The sequence below is a fragment of the Anarrhichthys ocellatus genome, unplaced genomic scaffold (assembly GCF_004355925.1).
Source record: "Anarrhichthys ocellatus isolate YVR2014 unplaced genomic scaffold, GSC_Weel_1.0 scaffold15, whole genome shotgun sequence".
NCBI lineage: Eukaryota > Metazoa > Chordata > Actinopteri > Perciformes > Anarhichadidae > Anarrhichthys > Anarrhichthys ocellatus.
Window position 1 is genome coordinate 7,435,387 of NW_022280045.1, and position 20,319 is coordinate 7,455,705.

The 20,319-nt window shown below is 41.0% G+C and overlaps 1 protein-coding gene across 1 annotated transcript; it reads left to right on the plus strand.

Annotated features, from left to right (window-relative positions):
• Positions 1 to 15,072: 15,072 nt before the first annotated feature.
• Positions 15,073 to 18,182, plus strand: gadd45aa (growth arrest and DNA-damage-inducible, alpha, a). Its single transcript, XM_031854892.1, has 4 exons — positions 15,073 to 15,260; positions 15,823 to 15,924; positions 16,073 to 16,292; positions 16,597 to 18,182. The coding sequence occupies exons 1-4, from the start codon at positions 15,211 to 15,213 to the stop codon at positions 16,708 to 16,710; spliced, it is 486 nt and encodes a 161-aa protein (XP_031710752.1). The 5' UTR covers positions 15,073 to 15,210; the 3' UTR covers positions 16,711 to 18,182.
• Positions 18,183 to 20,319: the final 2,137 nt, after the last annotated feature.

Below are 20,319 nucleotides of genomic sequence, written 5' to 3' on the forward strand. Positions count from 1 at the left end.
ATCATAACAAATTAGGCGGACAGGGCAACAGGGCAGCAGATTGGTACATTCATCACGGGAGAAATAGATCATGTCACTGTTGTCTGTTCTGCGGAGGCCTATCTGGTGCTGCTGTGGGCCTCTACGGACGGGGCGGCCCAGACACTACATCAAACACAACTGTAGGAAATGAGGCCTTCATGACAAGTAATAGGTTTTATTGAGTGGATGATGAGTGTGTTTGAAATATATCAGAACGGTGTCAGTGTGGCGCACTTTGTACTTTCTCACAGAACAAGAAGTTCAGCTTGTTCCTCTGGAAGGCTGATGGATGACTGATTACTAAGGTGAGCAGGAGGATATTAGTGTTCATCCAATCACCTGCAGCACTAAAACCTCACAAAGAAAACCATTTGAGTGTGCTTATGTGTTTTAATCCGTCTCTACGGCCTTTTCAAATCTTTGTGTAAGCATTTGAGAAACACAAAACCAGCTATTAGCATTCGCAAATCAAAGTCCATTATGGAGGGAGTGTAATTGCGCGTGTCTCAATGTCCCTATATCCTTTTGTAAAACACGACTGATAAATTCCCTTTTTGTAACCTCTGCAGGGTTCAGTGGCCACGTTCAATGACTGTGAGAGAGAAAGAGACAGGGAGAGGAGGAGCGACAGGCAATCATTTCTCTGCACGAGCGGCAGAGCGGGTAGGCGAGCAGATGAAAGCCCATTTTCTTCTGATTAAGTCCTCTGAAAATATTCCATTTGTCAGTGCCACTGCAGCTGAGACAGGCCCCGGCCTGCACAGCCAGCCGACTGTATCTGTTGACTATGTAGCCGCTGCGATTTACATCGCTCACTGACAACATCATCATCTCCTCCTTTAATGTCCTCCTTCACGTCTGTCTATACCTCCCTCTATCCCTCCACCTTCGTCACTGCTTTCCTTCCTTCATTCCCCCTCTCTCATCCCATCCACAGTGCTCAGCACCACCACCCTCCTTGCCCCCCCTAACAGCCTATTTTTGTTTGATCTGCCCTCATTGCAAGGTTGACTGCTACCAAAGAGGGGAGAGCAAAGCGGGACCTGGCTCTGTCTTCGTCATAGTCATTTTCAATGTCATAAATTTCAATTTCCAATCTTTCTGCCCTTTTTTCCCCCTGTTCTCCAACCTCCCTCCTTCCCTCCTCTTCCCCCTTCTCTCATGGCGTACCCATCATGGGAATTTGTCAATTCGGTTTCTCTCTGTCTTTCCCTCTCATTCATTCTGACTCCCTCTCTCCAAACACCTATTGGCTATTATCCTGTCTCATGTCTTCCCCAGACTTCTGCCACACAGAATGCAATTTTCCCCCGGCCGCATCTGTGATGAGATCCAAATGAAAGATCATTAATATTTTGTTCAAAAAGAAATGGAGTTGTGTCTCCTATTTTAAATATTGTCATTTTCCCTCGCCGTGCTCGTCTGCCATTGAGATGCTCTTTCTCACCTCCACCCCATTAGGGGGATGCAGATGATCACATTTTTTTCTGTTACTGCACCCTCTCCCCAGGATGAATGCATATGTGTGAATGTGTATGTGTTGGCTTGTAAAATTGGTGGAAAACCCGACAGGCATACAGAAAGATATTTGCCCTTTGTCTCTTCAGAAGGTCTTTAACATGGAGACACTGACAGAAGCAGATGAAGCAGCTGTGAGTGTTGTTGTGTCAGGAAAGACGGAGTGGCACCATTACCACAGCCCTGGCCCAGTCCCACTGACATGCTGCCGGAAGTATACAGAGAATAACTGTTTATTTATTGAGGGTATTGATGAACAGAGTATGCTTTGTTAGGTATGTGAGTTTAAATAAAATACACTCTAAAACATAAAAAGACACAGGGTTTTCCTGGTATCTTGAAAGTGCACAGACACAATGGAAACATGTGTTGCGTATCATTGATGTGTCAATATTCAGTTTTGTGTAAAGCATGGTCCACTTTATTTACTTTGGTTGAGGAGCTTGTACAGTATGTGCTTTGCAGCAGTAATTTGTCTTTATTTGGTAAATGAATGTCAATTGCTGGAGGTCTTCAAGGTAATAATAATTTGTCTGAGTCAAATTTGGATGACTCTCTTGTTTCATAAATGCTGATTAAAAAAAAAAACCACTTTATTTCAACCGTCCTTGTACAGTATTTATAGGCACTCCACAAATAGTTGATAAATAACTTACATTGTCATAAATAGATGCAAGGACAAGATACAAATGTTTATTAATGGCTTTGGTGGCCCCTCCTATGGAGTTCAGGAATACTTGATAACACAATATAACACATTTTTTATCTATAATCCTATTCAGTATAGTACATTGCATCCATAAATAGTCTCAAATCTGCAGTAAAGTATCTATAAACTGTGAATAAATGAAACTCATATTGCTATAAGCCAGGTGTATTTTCAACAGGTTTTGATGGACTCTTAAAGTCGTTATAGGTCAACTTACTTACATTAAAGGTGCTAAATTCAACATTGCCAGCATTCATTTAGCATCAAACAACTATTTGCTATGTAAAAATATCGTGGTGTAATGTCTAGCAGAGAATGAAGTCGCTCTCCTTCTGTGTGTGTTGTAACCAGCTTCGTCGACGGTGCACGAGCTTCCCAAATACAGCAGATAGCAAGGCCAGTTGTGTGGAAGCTGAGAAATGACTTTGCTGAGTATAGTACTTGGGTGACTGCTGCTTCAGGTGTCATTAAACCTGAGTATAATGGAGCTTCAAAAGACAAGCGAGTACAAATTAACCAGCAAAGAATACGACTGATTTAACAGATAGAATGATGGTTTTTGATGTAGAATGTTTACCACAGGAAAATGAAACAGTGAAGTTGTGAAATGTAATTTGGGAATTAATCAGCATCCATTAGCCCGCGGGGCCTTTCCACCAAGTCTCTCTCTCTCTCTCTCTCTCTCTCTCTCTCTCTCTCTCTCTCTCTGTCTCTGTCTTTCCATCGCTTAATGTTCCCTCTCTCATCGAGACATCATGGGTAGCCCACTCACTGCTCACTCAAGCGTTGCCCATTTGCCTGCTGTCTCGCCAGCTCGCTCTCTAACCAAACTTTGCCTCCTACCTGATACTCTCCCCCTTCCTCCCTCCCTCCCCCTGCTCATTAGCATCACATTAGCATTCATTTGCATGGACTCCAGTCTGGTTCAATTCAATATGCTCTGTTGCTTGTCATCTTTTTTCAAAATCAAAATACTTTCTTTCTTTCTTTTTCCGGCTGATGTTCACTCATTGCAAGTTTAAAGGGCCATACCAGTGTTTTAGTATGTTTTTCTCACACTTCAGAAAACTTACACTTAATTTTATTGTTGAAAAAAGTGAAACTTATTGTTGAAAATTTAATTATGAAACCAGATCAGTTCATCAGTTTAACATAACATGTGTTTTATTGTCAGCATTTGTTAGTGAGACAGCAATGAAGCTCACGTAGAAAAATATCACTAGAAGGACAAACCGTCTGTACCTATTATGACAATTTCAGTAACCTCACTTTCCATGCCAATGAAGCTTGAATGAAGTCGACTTCATTTCAATCTCTTGGCTGGAAAGACACAGTAATTAGCCAGGTGAGCAAAGCAGGGCGGGGTCACGCTCAGGCAATTAAGAAAGTGACAGTCCATCCAACACAGTGACAGGCTGAGGCCTCACACACAGACACACACACACACAAATGTATTCATAGAAATACCAGTATATATATACGTACAACCAGCACCCTTGCAATTATTGTATAAACGTCATCCGCAAGCTACCTAAATAACATAAGAGCACTGGATCTCTGTCGTCCACTCTGTCCACTCATCACGCTCAAGAGTGGGAAAAAATAAATTCTCCACTGGCCTCCGCACCGGCAGCAGCAGTGGCCTGAGGCAATGTGTTTTTAAGTTGTCAGTCAATAACATCTCAGTAATGCATTCCTGTAATATTATTATTATTTTTCCAAATAACAAGTAGTGTATGGGATTACAATTTCCAAATCAATAATTATATTACAGGTATTAATGTAAGTAACGCTGCATCACTGCTCTACCAGAATGTGATTTGTTTTCTGTGCCAGCTAAGCTTATGTTACGATGACGTGAACGTGTAGCGGGTTAGTATGCATCTTCACAGCATGTGGAGTTGAACTTTGGTGAACTTTCAGGCAAACGAGGGTGCAAAAACATGCATGGAGCCTCAGTTTAGTAACAGATCTGTACTTCTCAGAGGCTGCGTTGTATCAACATACTGTATGTGTCCTGCTATCTTCAGATGCAGCAGAGATTTCATGACCTGAAGGAGAAGCTTTTCATACAGTGTAATGCTGCTGTGGACAGCAGATTCTGTGAGAATCAACCACATTCATTTATAGATCAATACAACTGACTGCGTCAATCACAGTAAGGTTATTTTCTGTGTTATTTTCTGTGATTTTGGTAATTTAGTAATATAACGAGTAACATAACAAATTACTTTTGATACAGAGTAATTAGGAAGTTATTAGTTTTTAAAGGAGTAATAAGTAAAAAGTAACTTATTACACTTCATGAGTAACTTGCACAACATCGCTCAGTCCACTTGGACTCAAGGATGAATTGATTCGATTTTGGTGGTGATGAATTGATGACATTTTGGACTGCAACATGACTGGAGGCATACAACTACCGGCCTATAATGCTAATTAACCCACAGAGAATATTGTTAATACCTGTCATGAGGAGCAAAAGTATCTCTCGTAACATGTGTGTGTGTGTGTGCGTGTGTGCGTGTGTGTGTGTGGAGGCAAGTGTAGAGCTCTTCTAATGTTAGTGCAGGTGATTCACTTGTCACTGTTGAGCACCTTAATAAACTGATGACAGCTCAATAGTAATATGATATTCCTTTTCTATCATCAAATTAAATCACTCCCTCATTTCGCATACACACACCTGCTCCTGCATGCTTTCACACAGAGGCACACATCCATGAAACACTGTGTTTGGATGGGATGCGACACTTTTGCGCAGTGCTCATCTGTGCAGTTAAGTGCTAACGTGTTTGTGACATTCGCCAGCAGAAGGGTGCTTTCTCCCTTTGTCTGCACCTTTTGGTTGCCACCCCAGCACCAAACTCTCAATGCTGTGTGTGTGTGTGTGTGTGTGTGTGTGTGTGTGTGTGTGTGTGTGTGAGAAAGTGTGTGAGAGTGTGTGGGGTGGTGGGATACGGCGTCCGGCAGTTATAAATGGCCATCATTTCCCAAACCACTCTGTTCTCCATTGTGGAGCGCATGTCGCCGCAGGGCGGGAGGGAGGTGATATGTGTGTGAGTGTGTGTAGGAGGATGTAAGGGTGTGTGAGGGGGTAATAGCAGAAGTGAAGGGGCTGGTGGTCCCAGAGGGGAACTGTGACGTTAGAGAGTAACGGAGACGCACCAGTAGGTCTGGAAAGCTGCACTGAAATCAGTGTGCGCAGAGACAATTATCTAAATATAAAGACATGAGAAACTGAATATGATACATGCTTTTCAAAACATTGCCAAACTCATACCCTAATTTCACCACATTTTAAGATAATGACTAAAGAATATCAGAATCAGGCTTAAAAAACACCATGTGTAATGTGTGTGTCATTAAGTAAACACTTCTTTGTTAATGCCCTGACACAATGGGACATGATGGGTGTCCTCAGTGTAGTTACTGTACAGCTGTTGCTGTCACCTGATTCAGAGTTTGCTTTCTTTTCCAAGTTCATGGATTTATTTTTCATATTCCCTTATGAGCCAAAGTGAAAGCATAGCTTCCAGCTTCTGCTCCAGAAGTAAGAAATCTTATTGACATTTGTAATAATGCTAATAACTGAAATTGCATCCTTAGAACAGAGCCAAGTATATTGTGTGTTTCACTCTATTAGGAGTATTTAATGTTTCACTATTTTAGCAGCCTTCATCAAAATCATTTTCTATAATTTCCTGTAATCACTGTTTAACTTAGTTAAAATTATGAAGGTTTTAACTCCTAAAAGTAAAACAGCAAACCCCAAGAACACAGCTTTTTTTCAATGACAGAAATGCTGAATGAGCGATTGCATTAGGTTACGGAAGCTAGTGGAACAAAAGGTCGTACGGAAATATCGTCATGACTTTAGCTGTCATGCTACAATCATTTCAGGCTGACTTAAACTTAAGCAGTTCCTTGATCGGTCCTCGTCATGAGGCTTGACACGCAACCCTCTCTCCTGCTGATCTTTGAATCATGGCAGCTATGTAACTACACCTGGCAGTATAATTAATATATATATTATATTAGTTTTTGTCCTTTACTCACGTGTTTCCTTTGTTGTGAGAGTTACTCTACCAGCACTTTCACTAGTATTTATATAACAGACCCTTTTCTTAGCAGACACTTAAGGAGTAGCAGGAAAAGCTAACTAATGACTTTGATTAGGGCTGCATTCCATTTAGCATCAGCTCCTCCTCGCTGCTACAGCACATGCTGGCTTACTGAAGTGGCTCGTTACTATTATTTTCACGAGTGTTATTTTATTTACTTTAAACTGGATGTTATTTAAGGTCAGGTAAACATTTTACACTAGCTTGACATTTCAACAAAATATGGTAATACTGGTTAGCCTACTCCTGGATGGATACCATATTAACATATATTGTAGACCTTACTTTGCAGATGTTGGAAGAAGATTCTGAGTGTTGTTGTTTTATTATATCGGAGAATATTTTCATTGCTAAATATGTGTGCTGCAGTGTTGAGCCTTTCATTTTGTCGACTTGTGTCAAGGGTTCATTGAAAGTGTTACTTTCATAATGCTGCGGAGGCCATTTTTGGTGCCAGCTAAATCTAAGGATATCATTTTCTTTTGTTTTATTCTTATATCCCTCTTTTCTCTTTTCCATCTCCATCTCTCCAAGCATTTTATTCACTCGACTGAACTCATTCTTATAACTTAAAGAATCTTTTGGTAATGGTATTGTGTTTTCTTTTGGCAGTCATGAAGTTAAGGATTTAAAACCCTTAATGACGTTTGGCTGTGCTTTCCCACTATGAGTTTATATTATCCTCTTTTCTCTTTAACTGTTAAAGCAGTTTCGTTACACCAACCGCTGAGCTTAAATTGGTCTATTGAAAGCAACACTTGGCCAGGTTCATCCAGTGATTTGGAACGACGTTAGTGGATGTTCGATAGTAGATTCCAAGAATTATTGTCGTATGCTGCATAAAAAAATGAAGCAGTTCTGTGAAATATATATCTTTTCCCAATGCTGCACTTTGTTTCATAAAGTAGGACTTTATTTTCTCCGTCTCTTCGTCTCCCCTCTATGTCATCTTTGTATTAGTGGTGCTGTGGAATTCCACCATTAAGACACATTCACAAACATTCAAAACCCACTCTGGTTCCTGCTAATGATCTAATTTCCCCAGCGTCACTCTGGACCAGTGTCACATGAACAGCATGATGTGACCTCAACACTTCCCCTCTTGTTTGCAGAAATGTTTCCCTCTTTAAAAGAGGTCAGAAATGAAGGCAGCAGGGGGACACCGAGTATGTGTGCGATACATTACAAACGTCTTCCGCTTAGGTCTATTTCAACCAGGGGCCTGGTATAGTTTTGGTACAAGAGACAAGTGAGGAAAAAGAGAGGGCCGGTTAAGGAGGGGGAACGGCCAGTGTTTGACAGGAGGCCTTTCTAAATCCCACACTCATCCATCATTAGTGGCATTTGTGCACTCTGAAGGCCTGATAATAGCCTTTTGCATTTTCACACTGCGCTTTGCTTTCTGGATTTGATCGGGGAGCGAGAGAAGGATGGAGGGGAAAAGGTGTGCGATGAGGGGACACGCATTCATTTTCTTCTCTCCCCCCCCCCCCCAACTCCTCATCATCCCACTCTCGCTTCTTCAAGGCTGCTTCTCTTTTCTTCCTTCTACATTTTGGGAAAATCACTCTCTGAATTGGAAAAGAGACCCTGGGGCCACAGGCGCAGGGTCCATGTATTTCTTTTTTTTCCTTTGGATAATTGACTCTGGTTGCCTGGTAATTCATCGCTTGCATATGCCAGCTAATTCATCAGGAGAGGAGAAGCTGGCGACCTCACAACCTTGCATGCCCCAACACCCCGCACGTCCGAACACACACACACACACACACACACACACACACACACACACACACAAAAGATTCATATCTTAACACCTCTCACATCTCAACCTCACATTGCTAAATCGCATATATGCATGCACACATACACAACACACACCGCCCCAGAAGAGCCAGGAGCTTGAAATGAGAGGAGGGAGCAAGCGGCAAGTTAGCGGATGAAAAACCTGAGATGATAGATGGGGCGCATTGTGGCATTATGAATGAATTATACCTCCCAAATACCTTGAGCAGTGCCGACTGTCAGCCTGTATCTATACTAATCTGGGAGAAAATATAGCTGTTTCCACATTAAAGGGGGTCAGCAAAGAACGGGCCGCAGAATTAATTGAGCAATCAGGCCATTAGAGAGAAACATCATACTGAGCCCTGTTTCTGATGTAGCAACATTTATCACTGCTGACCACAAATCTGCTTCCATTTCTGCGTTTTTCTTTTTTTACTTTCTCTCTCGCTTTCTCTAATGTGGCCCCATCTTCAAACAGATTAGGATTATTGTGACAAGACAAAGGTATCTTTTGTCTTTTGCCGTAGCCGTGTCAGCGCCTGCTGCATTTATCACGGTTGTCACAGAGTCTTAGGGCTTTCAGCTTGCACACCTTGTCCCATTTTTTTCCCAGTGGTGGGTCCATGTTAAATTTGCAAAGAAAAGTACATTATTGGAAAATGTTCCCTGATAAATTGTAGGCCTGTCGAATACATGAGCTCTTTTTTTTTAACCTCCGTTTTATGTTTATCGGGTGAATCTTGACAACATGGGATCCAGATTTTTCTTCCTCAAAATCGCTGTGCCATTTTAACATATTTTGGTAGATCAAGAAAATAAAAAAAGAAAGAAAATTTACCTTGGAGTCAAATACACAGTGTGTTACACATTTTTAACAAATACAATTCATCTCAGCTTAATATTAAATGCCACACATTAATCCGTCACTGAATGAAACCTAAAGATAAAAACCGATTCTTTTGGACCTTTTCTTTTTAAATCAGAAATCCACATTTTAGATTACTGATGCATTTTACAGAATTATACAGTACAGTAGTATTATTATTATTATTGTTATTATCATTATTATCATTATTATTATTATTATTATAGCTTATTATCATAGATGGTGTGATATATAGATCAATGGCAGATCTTGGCCACATGCTGTCTATGCAGATATTTGAAGCTGTAGGTAGCAACACTGGCTGAATCTCCTAATGATGCCGTGACATCATCATTAGTGTATCGGGCATGCTATGGTACTTCAAAGTACTGCGAAGCCCAAGACCTTTGTGTTTTTTCTCAAGACTGGTTATTTTGTCCCTCTGGCACAGTGAAGACAAATCACCAAGAGATTGTTGACATCTGGATCTAGAAGTGACGTGTGTCAATTTGTGTGTGTCTCTCTGTGTAGGCGTGTGCTACAGGTGCATGTTCGTAAAGTAGATTCTTTGAGAATAATTAAATTAGATGAAAAAGTAAGATGTTGCAGGGCTTTTCGGACATATATTTTTCAGTAAGCAGTACACTAAGATGCTGTGTATCTTCTCACTGCTTACAGTAACATGTCATTTGATTTAACCCTCAATCATCTGACATCTGTGCATGTCTGACAACTACAATGAATTAACCCAGCAACATGTCTGGTTAGATGCACCTTCAATCCATATAAACCCTCTGATAAATCTGCTAAACTAGAAATGTGATGATAATGCCCATAATAAAATGACTACTGACTGGACAGGACAGTTGCCTTTGTTGATCTAATATCTAACATATATCCCCCTCTGCTGGACAAATCTGAGAACTGTGCCATATCAGTGATTGTTAATGTTAAGTGAATTGTCAGTTATCTCTCTTTCAATCAACACCTCACATCTGCAGTTAAAGCAGAACAATAGTTGTTAAAATATAATTGGTGTGTACTTTCTTTATTTGATTTGACAGTTGTTGACTACACAAATATGTTGTTACTATATATATATGGCACTAAATAGCGCAAATTAGATATTATTGTAACGTTCCGGACCTTTGGACGAAGAGATTTTCGCAATCTGGACCTTTTCGAATTTTAATTGAATACCCCTGTGATAGACCTCCATCCCAGCATAACTAAGATGGGTGGGGAGCCCCCCAGGAAGCCTGACCACAGTCGAATAAAATAAAATTAAATATCTTTATAAGGAATTAGCGCCATGCTACGTCGTCAGAGTGAAATCTGACGGTCTGCAGACGCTATGACCAGTGGTTTTGCCTCAGAGCCGTCCAGGTGTCTTGTGTAGAGTTGTTGAAAACAGTAGGGGCAGATTCAATTCAATTTATTTTATTTTTGTACAGCATGTCACGACCCCGCTCAAAAGGCCGCAACATGAGGGACACAAGACGAGTGTAAAAGTAATAATTAGACATTTATTGAAAGTACAAACAATCAATCAAAACAAAGCAGCATCCAGGTCCTCCAAACAGGAGGCGGGGAGGAGAGGCCCACCAGCCAAAGAAGAGGGTGCTTCTTTATATTTGGCCACTTCCAGCAGGCTCAGGTGGGGCTCGTTAGCTGCCGATCAACATCCTGCAAGACAAACTGACAGGAAACAGACACAGACCCCTGGTGGAAGGGAGGGGTCGTCACAAGCCCAAAATCACAAATCACAAATTTGCCTCAGAGGGCTTTACAATCTGTACACATACGACATCCTCTGTCCCAGGACCCTCACATCAGAACAGGAAAAACTCCCCAAATCCCCTTTAACAGGGAGAAAAGAGGAAGAGACCCGTGGGAGAGCAACAGAGGAGGGATCCCTCTCCCAGGATGGACAGAAGTGCAATAGATGTCATGTGTACAGAATGAACAGCATAACAGATTTGTAACACATTTTCAAAATATCACTCCAATAAGCGAAGCTCTCTAAGTTTTACTGTACTTTACTCTCAGTAAATAATCAATGTGAACAATTTGATATTCAAGGAGGGACTTGGTAATCCTTAAATCATTATGGTGGCACCAAACTGAGCCAAAATACGAAAAGTGGTAGCAGTCAAAGTCTATTCTGAATCCAAAGTTACAAGTCAGATATGCTACTGCTTTACACGACAGGAGTTTGGTGCGAGTATCTTACCAGTTGCAGGGCTTTGTATTGTATTTGATTGGAGACACAGGTGTCAGGATATTGTGTTTGACCTCTATAACAAGCCTGCCAAAAATACCCAACCTGGCACCCCCGAGAGGCCACAAATAAATGGCCTAAAAAACCCGTCTGTGTCCAAGGTGCTGAGCGTTATTATGACGACATTAAGGACATTATTGGCTACCGTCCTTCACAGTATATGAAATATTGCTGGGAATTTGTCACACCGGCCATCTGCACTGTAAGTAAATGTGTTCAAAGTTCAAAAGATGTTTCATATACAGATATACATTCATACTGGTTGCTGATTTTCTTGATTGTGTTATTTCTCTGCACAGTGCACACTGGTCCTCTCTCTGATCAAGTTCACACCACTCAAGTACAACACCTACCAGTACCCCTGGTGGGGGTATGCTCTCAGGATATTCTTTGCTTTCTCCTCAGCTGCCCTTATTCCTCTGTGGGTGATTTACATTTTGACTGCAACACCTGGCACTCTGAGACACATAATGTAATGCAATGTGGAAACATTCTGAGATTTCTTGGCAAACATTTGTCTTCCTCATCCTTAACTGTCTACTAAGCCATTATATTTCCCAGCCCTGTTTACACTGCCCTAGCAGCAGAAGCACAGCTGTATCAGAGAACGTTAACGTTTCCTTCCCTCCTCTCAGAGGCTGAAAGCTTTGTGTTCTCCAGCAAACCCGATCAGTGCGTCACCAGACAAGAGTCACAGGCATCAAACACCTGAGGCCCACACAGAGCTGTGTGCTTCAGAGGTGAGTGAAAGCCCACTTCTGATGGAGCGGTGCCAAAAATGAAATCGCCAACACTGAGATGTGACGAAGCAGTTTGGCAGAGGCTCACAGCTACACACGTTCAATGTTGTTTCATCTTTATGTTTTATGTATATCTCTTGTGTTGCATGATTGTAAATGGAGAAAGAATCACCAAATCTATTGCTGGAGACAAATGTTATTATATGTGCACTTCCAACATTTTGACTAGATAGATAACAATATATGGCATAAATATATGGCAACAAACCCTGGGAGGGGTAAGGTAATTTTTGCAACAGCAATAAGTTGTAATTATTATTTGATGTACAGTGGAATTTAATAGAAACGTTAGTCCTTGAAGAAGGAATGCTGTCTTTACTGATCAATATACTATCTGCATAAAGTACCCATCGCTTCTTATCTTTTTATCTTAACACTTGGAAACCGACAAGGAAAGCTAAATGTCAAGTTGTTTCACAAACAAAAAGTGTATGCTATCAAAACAACTATCAATCAATTCATCAAATGCAGATTTATTAAATGTCTGGGGTAACATTTGGTGCAGCAAATAAAAGTTTGAACACTTTTCTTTGAAAGCAGCAGTTTTCTTTTTGTTTTCTGTGGTTGGAGTTTGGTTGTGATGGAATGCATAATTCATTGTATTGACCATTGTAAAGAAAGTGGTGGCGGTTTAATGCATATGACAATAAATTCATTGAATCCTTATCATTACACTGTCCGCTGTACAGTACATGATTATTTGTTTCTGCACAATAGTATGCACTTATACTGAAATGCTTATTCATGGTGAGCTGTTTGAAACTTACTCTTAGGAAAGTAAATACAATAGCCAAGTGTTCAGTGCACTGATTACATTTAAATACAATGTGATTTGATGAATACAATGTAAAGAATGTATGCTGATGGTTGTCTAGAGACCAAATGTGGGTTTGAATTTGGTAAAGTAGTTAGATTAGTTAGACTTTACCTGCAACACGCAGGCAGACGTGGGAGGAAAGGGTTTGTGTGAGGTGTGCGAGTGCTGCCTCCTACTGGAGGGTCCTGGAACAGACGGGTCAATCTTTTATTCAGTTTCATCAACTGCCACCATAAAGTTAAATTAAATCTGGTTCAAACTGAAGTCTACATAATATACACAAACACAGAGTTAAAAGCATATTAAGTTAGATCATTTGGTAAATATATAATTAAAATCAGTCAAGCATCTGCAACAGTGAGTTTTGAGAAGTGGTTTGAAGGATAGTGATGGTATTATAGAAGTATTCACATATTTTACTGATACAATACCTCAGGGTAAATTACTCCACTAATAGTGAAAGTCTTCTATAATGCTAAAAAAATACTCTGATGAAGAAATGAGGTGGAGTTGAAGTTTATAGGGTTCTTTAAATAAGGTATACGCTAACGATACACGGTATAGCATGTTCTCTTGTAATTCAATAAATAAATAGTCTATATGAAACAACCACATGCATGGTTTTCTTTACTCTTGTGTGAAACAAATGTAAAGAACTTGAGTCAGTATGTGCTCGTTATATCAGTTCAGAAAACATAATTGTGTATCACGATATCTTGATATATTTAATCACAATATGATTCCAATGAAAGACTATACATTATTGTATATTATCATTATATTATATTATTATTATTATATTATTATTCATATATTATTGACGATTAATTATCGCCAAGCCCTAATATAAAGCAGCAATAAATGAAAATACTGTAGTGAAGTACAAGTGCCTCAAAATCATACTTATGTACAGTACTTGAGTGAATGTACTGAGTTTCTTTCCACCTCTGATACTCTGATCGGTACAATGTATTACTGTGTTTAAGTGTTCAGACTTTTCTATGTGAGTTTTGACTGCAGCCACCAAGGGGCAGCATTAGATCCCATAATATCCACAGCATGACTTCATCTCACTTCCCTGAGTCATTTCTTTGCATCAATTATACTCTGAAGCCATCAAGTCTGGAGTTTAAACAATATATTAATTCATCAATGAACAATTTTGATAATTGATTAGTTGTTTAGGCAATCTTTACAAGCCATAAAACCATTGGTCCCTCCAGCTCAGTTCAATGGATGCTCTGTTTTTCTGTGTTTTATGTTTTTTAAAGCATTTTAAATTGAATATATTGAAACTTTGGACTGGCCATAGGCATTTGTTGCATTTTTTCATTATCTGGACCATACACTGTATACATACTCATAACCGGAAGTGCTAATAAGTGTTGTATTAACTTCAATTTAGTTTTAAAATGTAAACCTAATTTAAAACAACAACAAAAATAAATTATATAAAATTGTGTTAATTGTGAAAGGTGTTGTGCAGTAACAATACTGACCTAGTTTTAAACAGTGCTATGCATGAATAACGCAGGTGTGTGTTACCTTAGTTTGGTAGATGTCAGCCGGTGTTGGCCCCATGCTCCTGTCCTTCTCGCGCCAGTCCTTTAGATCTCGCGCGCGGGTTGCGGTAGGTTTTCGCACGCTCCACAGCGGACCAATCAGAGGGCAGTATTTCCCAAGAAGCGTCCCGTTGCCATGCAGTTGTCCTGAAGCCTGTCCTGTCCTGCAGCGAGGGTGAGTTCTGCAACACGGTATTCATTCATTACTTTCTTTAATGTTCCGTAGAAACACAGATTAATTCGCTTTTAGTGGTATATTTATAATGCAGATTCCTGTTTTTGTTCAGGTTGTTCTTACATTGCCATACATCATTATTGTAGGCAAATTAGTTGTGTCTTTGAGCAAGGTTTAATTCAACATTACAGCTGTGCACACGTTATTATAACACGTTATTATAACACGCTATTATAACACGTTATTATATATAATATACAGTGAACAGGGACCCGGGTGGAAACGGTCACGCCTCTTTTTTTTGTGTGTCTGTCCAATCCCATTTCAGAGCACACGCGAACAATTTGCATACGACCAATGATCACGGCTATGCAAATACTCGCTTGACTTGTATTGTCCCGGACAGTTTTAATGTGAAGTTGCCAGATATCTCTCTCAGTTGCAGCACAGTGGACTACAGATAAAGTGTGTGTGCGTGTGTTTAGTCCAGACGACACCAGAATAACTCTCCAGTGCACAACTCTCTGCTCTAAATTGGATTTTGGATTTTATGAACAACATGACATTTGAGGAACTAAGTGGGGACTATTCTCAAGAAAGGTAAATAATATGAATTATGATTTACTCCAGTTTATTCTAGTATGACTTCACGTTACGGGTGTCGCATCACACAATTGTTTGTGTGCAGCAACAGTTCGTGCATTAAATATATTAATGCACGATGAAGGTAATGTTAAATCTATGCATTAACTATATTAATGCACGATAAAGATAATGTTAAATCTAGTCTTTTGCTACCAACTAACTGCTCTTCTGTTGAGACCATGTCGCGAGACAGTCTCTACTTTTAGATAGCGTTAGCTAACGTAACACGACGCTGCACACTGGTTAAAGGTGAGCAAAAAGTATCAGGATAACGGACATGACAGTTTTCATTATGGAGGTTTACTTTCCCCCAGCTGTCAAAACGATTTCAACCGTAAAACACAACTGTTAGCTAACTACGTACGTGTCGAAACCAGTGTCTGCACGTCAGTTGTGTTTGTGACGACGCCGGGTGGTTAGCTAGCAGCTAACATTAGCCAGGGGAAGGTACAACTGACGATGCAAAAGTGTTTTGGGTCCAAATGAATGACACGCAGTTTGTCTCCGTGTGTTGCAGAATGGATTCAGTGGCGAAAGCTTTGGAAGAAGTCCTCACCTCTGCGTTGCCACAGGGCAGCATTACTATCGGAGTCTACGAGGCTGCCAAATCACTCAATGTGTAAGTACGAGGTTATATGAGTTATTGACCTATTGACAGTTAAAGATCTCGTACACGTTGACTGACTCATGTCTATCAGGATATGTACTATGCTTTCGACAAAAATATAAAAAGACTAACTTAAGGATCTATTTTCTTCCTCCTTCAGGGACCCTGACAATGTGGTCTTGTGCATCCTGGCCACTGATGACGAAGATGTGAAAGATGTGGCCCTGCAGATCCACTTCACCCTCATTCAAGCGTTCTGTTGTGAGAATGATATCAACATCCTGAGAGTGAACAACACCCAGCGCCTGGCAGAAATACTGGGTGGAGGAGGAAAGCAGAGTGGGGGTGAACCGATGGACCTGCACTGTGTCCTGGTCACTGTAAGTATCCTTCCTCATCAATCACACTTTTATTACTCCTAAATCAATCTTGTAATGTTGTGATTTAATTCAAAGTGTTGGGCCCTAGGCATCAATAAAACTTTTACTCAAGGGAGAACTTGTCAGTACTTGTTCTCCTGCATTTGATAGGCATGTTTATGACTCCTCCCTCATATGACATCCTAGGAATTCCAGTAAAGGGACATAACTTGTATCTGCACACACACACAGGGACTATTATGATTCCATAAAAATAATAGTATATGCAATTAGATCATTTATTCTCTTTCATTCATATTTTCAGAGCCCACATTCGACATCATGGAAGGACCCTGCTTTGAGCAAAGTGAACCGGTTCTGCAGAGAGAGCCGCTGTATGGACCAGTGGGTACCCATCATCAACCTGCCCGAACGCTGAACTTTTAGCTGCAAAAAAACCCTGTGAAAGGACTTGTATTCGCAAAGTAACAGCGGTGTGAACCCCGATGGACACTTGACCACCCAGAGATCAAAATTCCAAAGCACTGCTGATGGGGAAAGAATATTCGGAGGAAAAAAGAAGACCCCGCTGTCTACCTGGGATCTATTTAAAGAACGGGGGGGGGAAGAGCTGTGGAATGGATTTCCACTTTGGACAGGACCGTTTGTCGTTGCAGCCGAGATGAGATGGCGAGGCGCTTGTATCGTCACGAGGTGGAAACTTAAACAAAGCATGTGAAGCCGAACTCTGTACAGAAGGATTATATCATGTTTGCTTGGTAAAGCCTCTGTGAGGAGTCGGAGAAGTGGGGAGAAACCAGTCATTGGAGCTGTTGAGTGGACCAAAGCCTCAGCCTCTCTCTGCAGAAACAAGGCACTTGTTGAAACACTGGACCTTTTGCAATTTCACTTATTTGATTCAAATTGTTATTGTTGACGTTGCTACTGTCAAAATTTAAAAAGGGAAGGCCTCCATATCCAGTGAAGACATTCTGTGTATTTAGTGTTTTCTATGCCAGCTGGGTTTTTTTGCCACAAGTAAAATTATTATTTTGTTACAATTTAAGTTATTTCTAATGATATTTAAGTGTATTTATGTTTCTATCTTTTTTTTTTTTTTTTACCTTAAATATTTGCAAAATCTGAATACATATGTGTTGCTGTCAATAAAAAAAGTATTTTTTTGGAAGCCAGAACTGCATGTTTCCTTTTTTTTTCCCCTTTCTGGAAATGTTAGCAAAGCCGAGCTGAATTCTGACCTCTTTGGCAGTTGCAGTTGTAAAGAGGAGTCACGTGCGGATCACAGGGGTCATGTTGGCCTCTGTGGCCTCAGTGCCATCTCTGAGCTGAAGAGAACAATAATCCTCAGCACTCTCTCTCTCTCTGCACGGGCTTCTGCCTCGGTCAGCAGGACCATGTTCATTCATCGACACTGGTTCGCTTTTCACCAATTCTCAGTGATTTGTTGGACAGTTTTAGTTTGCATTTTCACCAGCTGACTTCCTCGAAAAGAGCATGTGACACATGCTGCACAGTTAGAGGGAATATGAACACATAATACACACATTTCAAACTGTATGTTGCAGTACACTGAAGAGTTACATGTCTACCATTGAGACAGAAGTAACATCAAGTGTTTTCATGCTATTTGAACCACTGGCTGCCTCTGCCCTCGGGACAGGAATATGTCGTGTAGCTGACTGCAGAGCACATGACTGGAGCTACTTGGAACATTTTGTAAAGGAGGCATTGGCATGCGATCTGTTGTGCAACCTCGTCTGAACTGCACTACTCCGCTCCTTTTCCGACTGCTTTACACACACACACACACGCACACACACACAGGTGATCTCTCCCTCATTCTCAGTTGAATGTTGGTGATGTCACTGGGCGGTTGCAAGGCAGGCAATCCCCTATAAGTGCGGAGTCATGATCACGAGAAAGAAGGAAGGCTGAGGCTGTCCTTGAGTTACACAACCCAGTTCAGCCCAGTTCAGCATTTAACGTAGCTTTCAGCTAAGTTAAATGCTGAACGCTGTCGTCATTTAATGTAGTTTGCTTTGTTGGGCAGGTTTTTCTTTGGGTGCTCTGGTTTCCCTCAAAGACTTGAAGGCAAATATATATCTATTTCCCTGCCCTTGCTACTAGCATTTGTAACATAACCAGGTTTATTAGGTATATTATATGAGGTCAACATGCATGCCCTCATGTAACACACTGGCATTCCTACTGAAGTCTTATGGCAAAGAATAACAGACGGACAGTAGTTAAACGCTAATACATAATGACACAGCTTATGACTGGTACCTGAGTGTGTCCCTGGCCAATAAGCTCCTTGTTCCCTGTGGTTTCAGTTGGCACCGAGTTAAAGGTTGTCTGGCGCGTGACTGCAGGCTGTGACACTGACTGATGTAATGGGGCATTGTTGTGATCGAAGGGAAAAGGTTATTTTAAGGAGCCGTGGAGGGCTGATGTAAGTGTTACTATGCCACATCGGCCTTCCGGTGAAGTCCCAAAAATGGTTGAGGTTTGCATACGTCATTAGCGCCTACTGGCTGTGCTGTATTGTATGTTAAAGTTCAGGTGAAGCATTATCTACGCGTTTATCATCTGATAAGTCATGGTGCAATTTGAATTGTTATATATAGTGCAACCTGGGGAACATATTGTATTACCTGAGTCAGTGGAGTAATACGTATAGAATTGTATTGTGCATATAGGAGCATACAGACAGCAATGCTCTGACCTTGTGAGGGGGAAAGGTAAACGTCCGGTTAAGATAGCAGCATTGCAGAATGAAAGGAAAATCTACCATAAAATTAAAGTTCTCTACTGAAAACTGAGCTGGACATCTTTGTAGAAATGTAATCCACCTTCCATTTTAGGGTGGAATTTAAAAGTTTGCATGAACATGTAAGTAAACTATAAAAAGTAAATAAAGTAAAACCCCAGGAGTGAGATTGGCTCGACAGGCTGGCGACAGCCAGACACTCTGTTTTATTCTCAGGACATTTGATTTATTGATTGCTTTTTTTCGGGATGTAAAGAGCATTTCAACACTAGCTTTAAAATAAATGTAGTGAAGTAAAATGTTCCTCTGTAAAAGTATAAAGTTGCAGTCATGGCAAATACTCAAGTTAAGTACAAGTACCTCAAAGTCACACCACACTTCATACCACTGGTTATGGGTGGATAATATAAATGAGTTATGACACTGGGAGTCTATGGGAGTGTTGGCAGAGTTCAAATGGGCTCAAACGTCCGTTTTGTGTCTCTATACACAGCTGAGCCAACCAGAGGAACAGAGGCCCACTGCAGTCAGCCCACAACCTCCACCCACCGCCCTCACCCTCCGGTCCTCCCTCCCTCCCTCCCTTCCTCTCCCCCTCATCAGCACATTCCAACACACTGACACTGTAACTGCCAAGGCAGATTTCCAGTGAGGCACATGGTCAGTGAGCCAGCCTGCCAGCCACTGGCCATGAGCCTCCCGTGTGATTCTCACATTGCTGCACAATGACAAACTGGGATTACCGTGAGACTGTGGTGGTGGGGGGGGGGGGGACATGCTTCAGCCCTTCAGGGGCATTCATGCTCACAGAAAATATCCAGTCTGTATCATGTTTGGGCATAAAAGGAGCTGTTTTTGGTTTTTAAAAAAAGCTAGCTTGAATGCATGCATGATGATTTATTCCACTGTGTGTGTCTTTGGCGTTCAGTGAAGGTGTTACGCTGTCCACACAATGCTAATGCACGGGGCTTTTTCCTGCAGTGACATTTGATCTTTCAAGGAAAAGAGAACAATCCGTGAGAAAGCAACAAGAGGAAAGCAAAGTCCCGAACAATGAATAATAGGTGACAATGTCATTTCATCATTAGTCAGTTTTCAGTCTGAGAGCTGTCATGTCCAGTTCTGTATTTCTGCAGTTGTTACAATAGGTGACGATGAGTTTTATTCCTGTGTGATCTTCCCATTATGCAGGAGAAAATTAAACAAGCAGGTGATCCACCAGCTGGCCAGGAACAAGGTCAGAGAGACCCAAGTGGC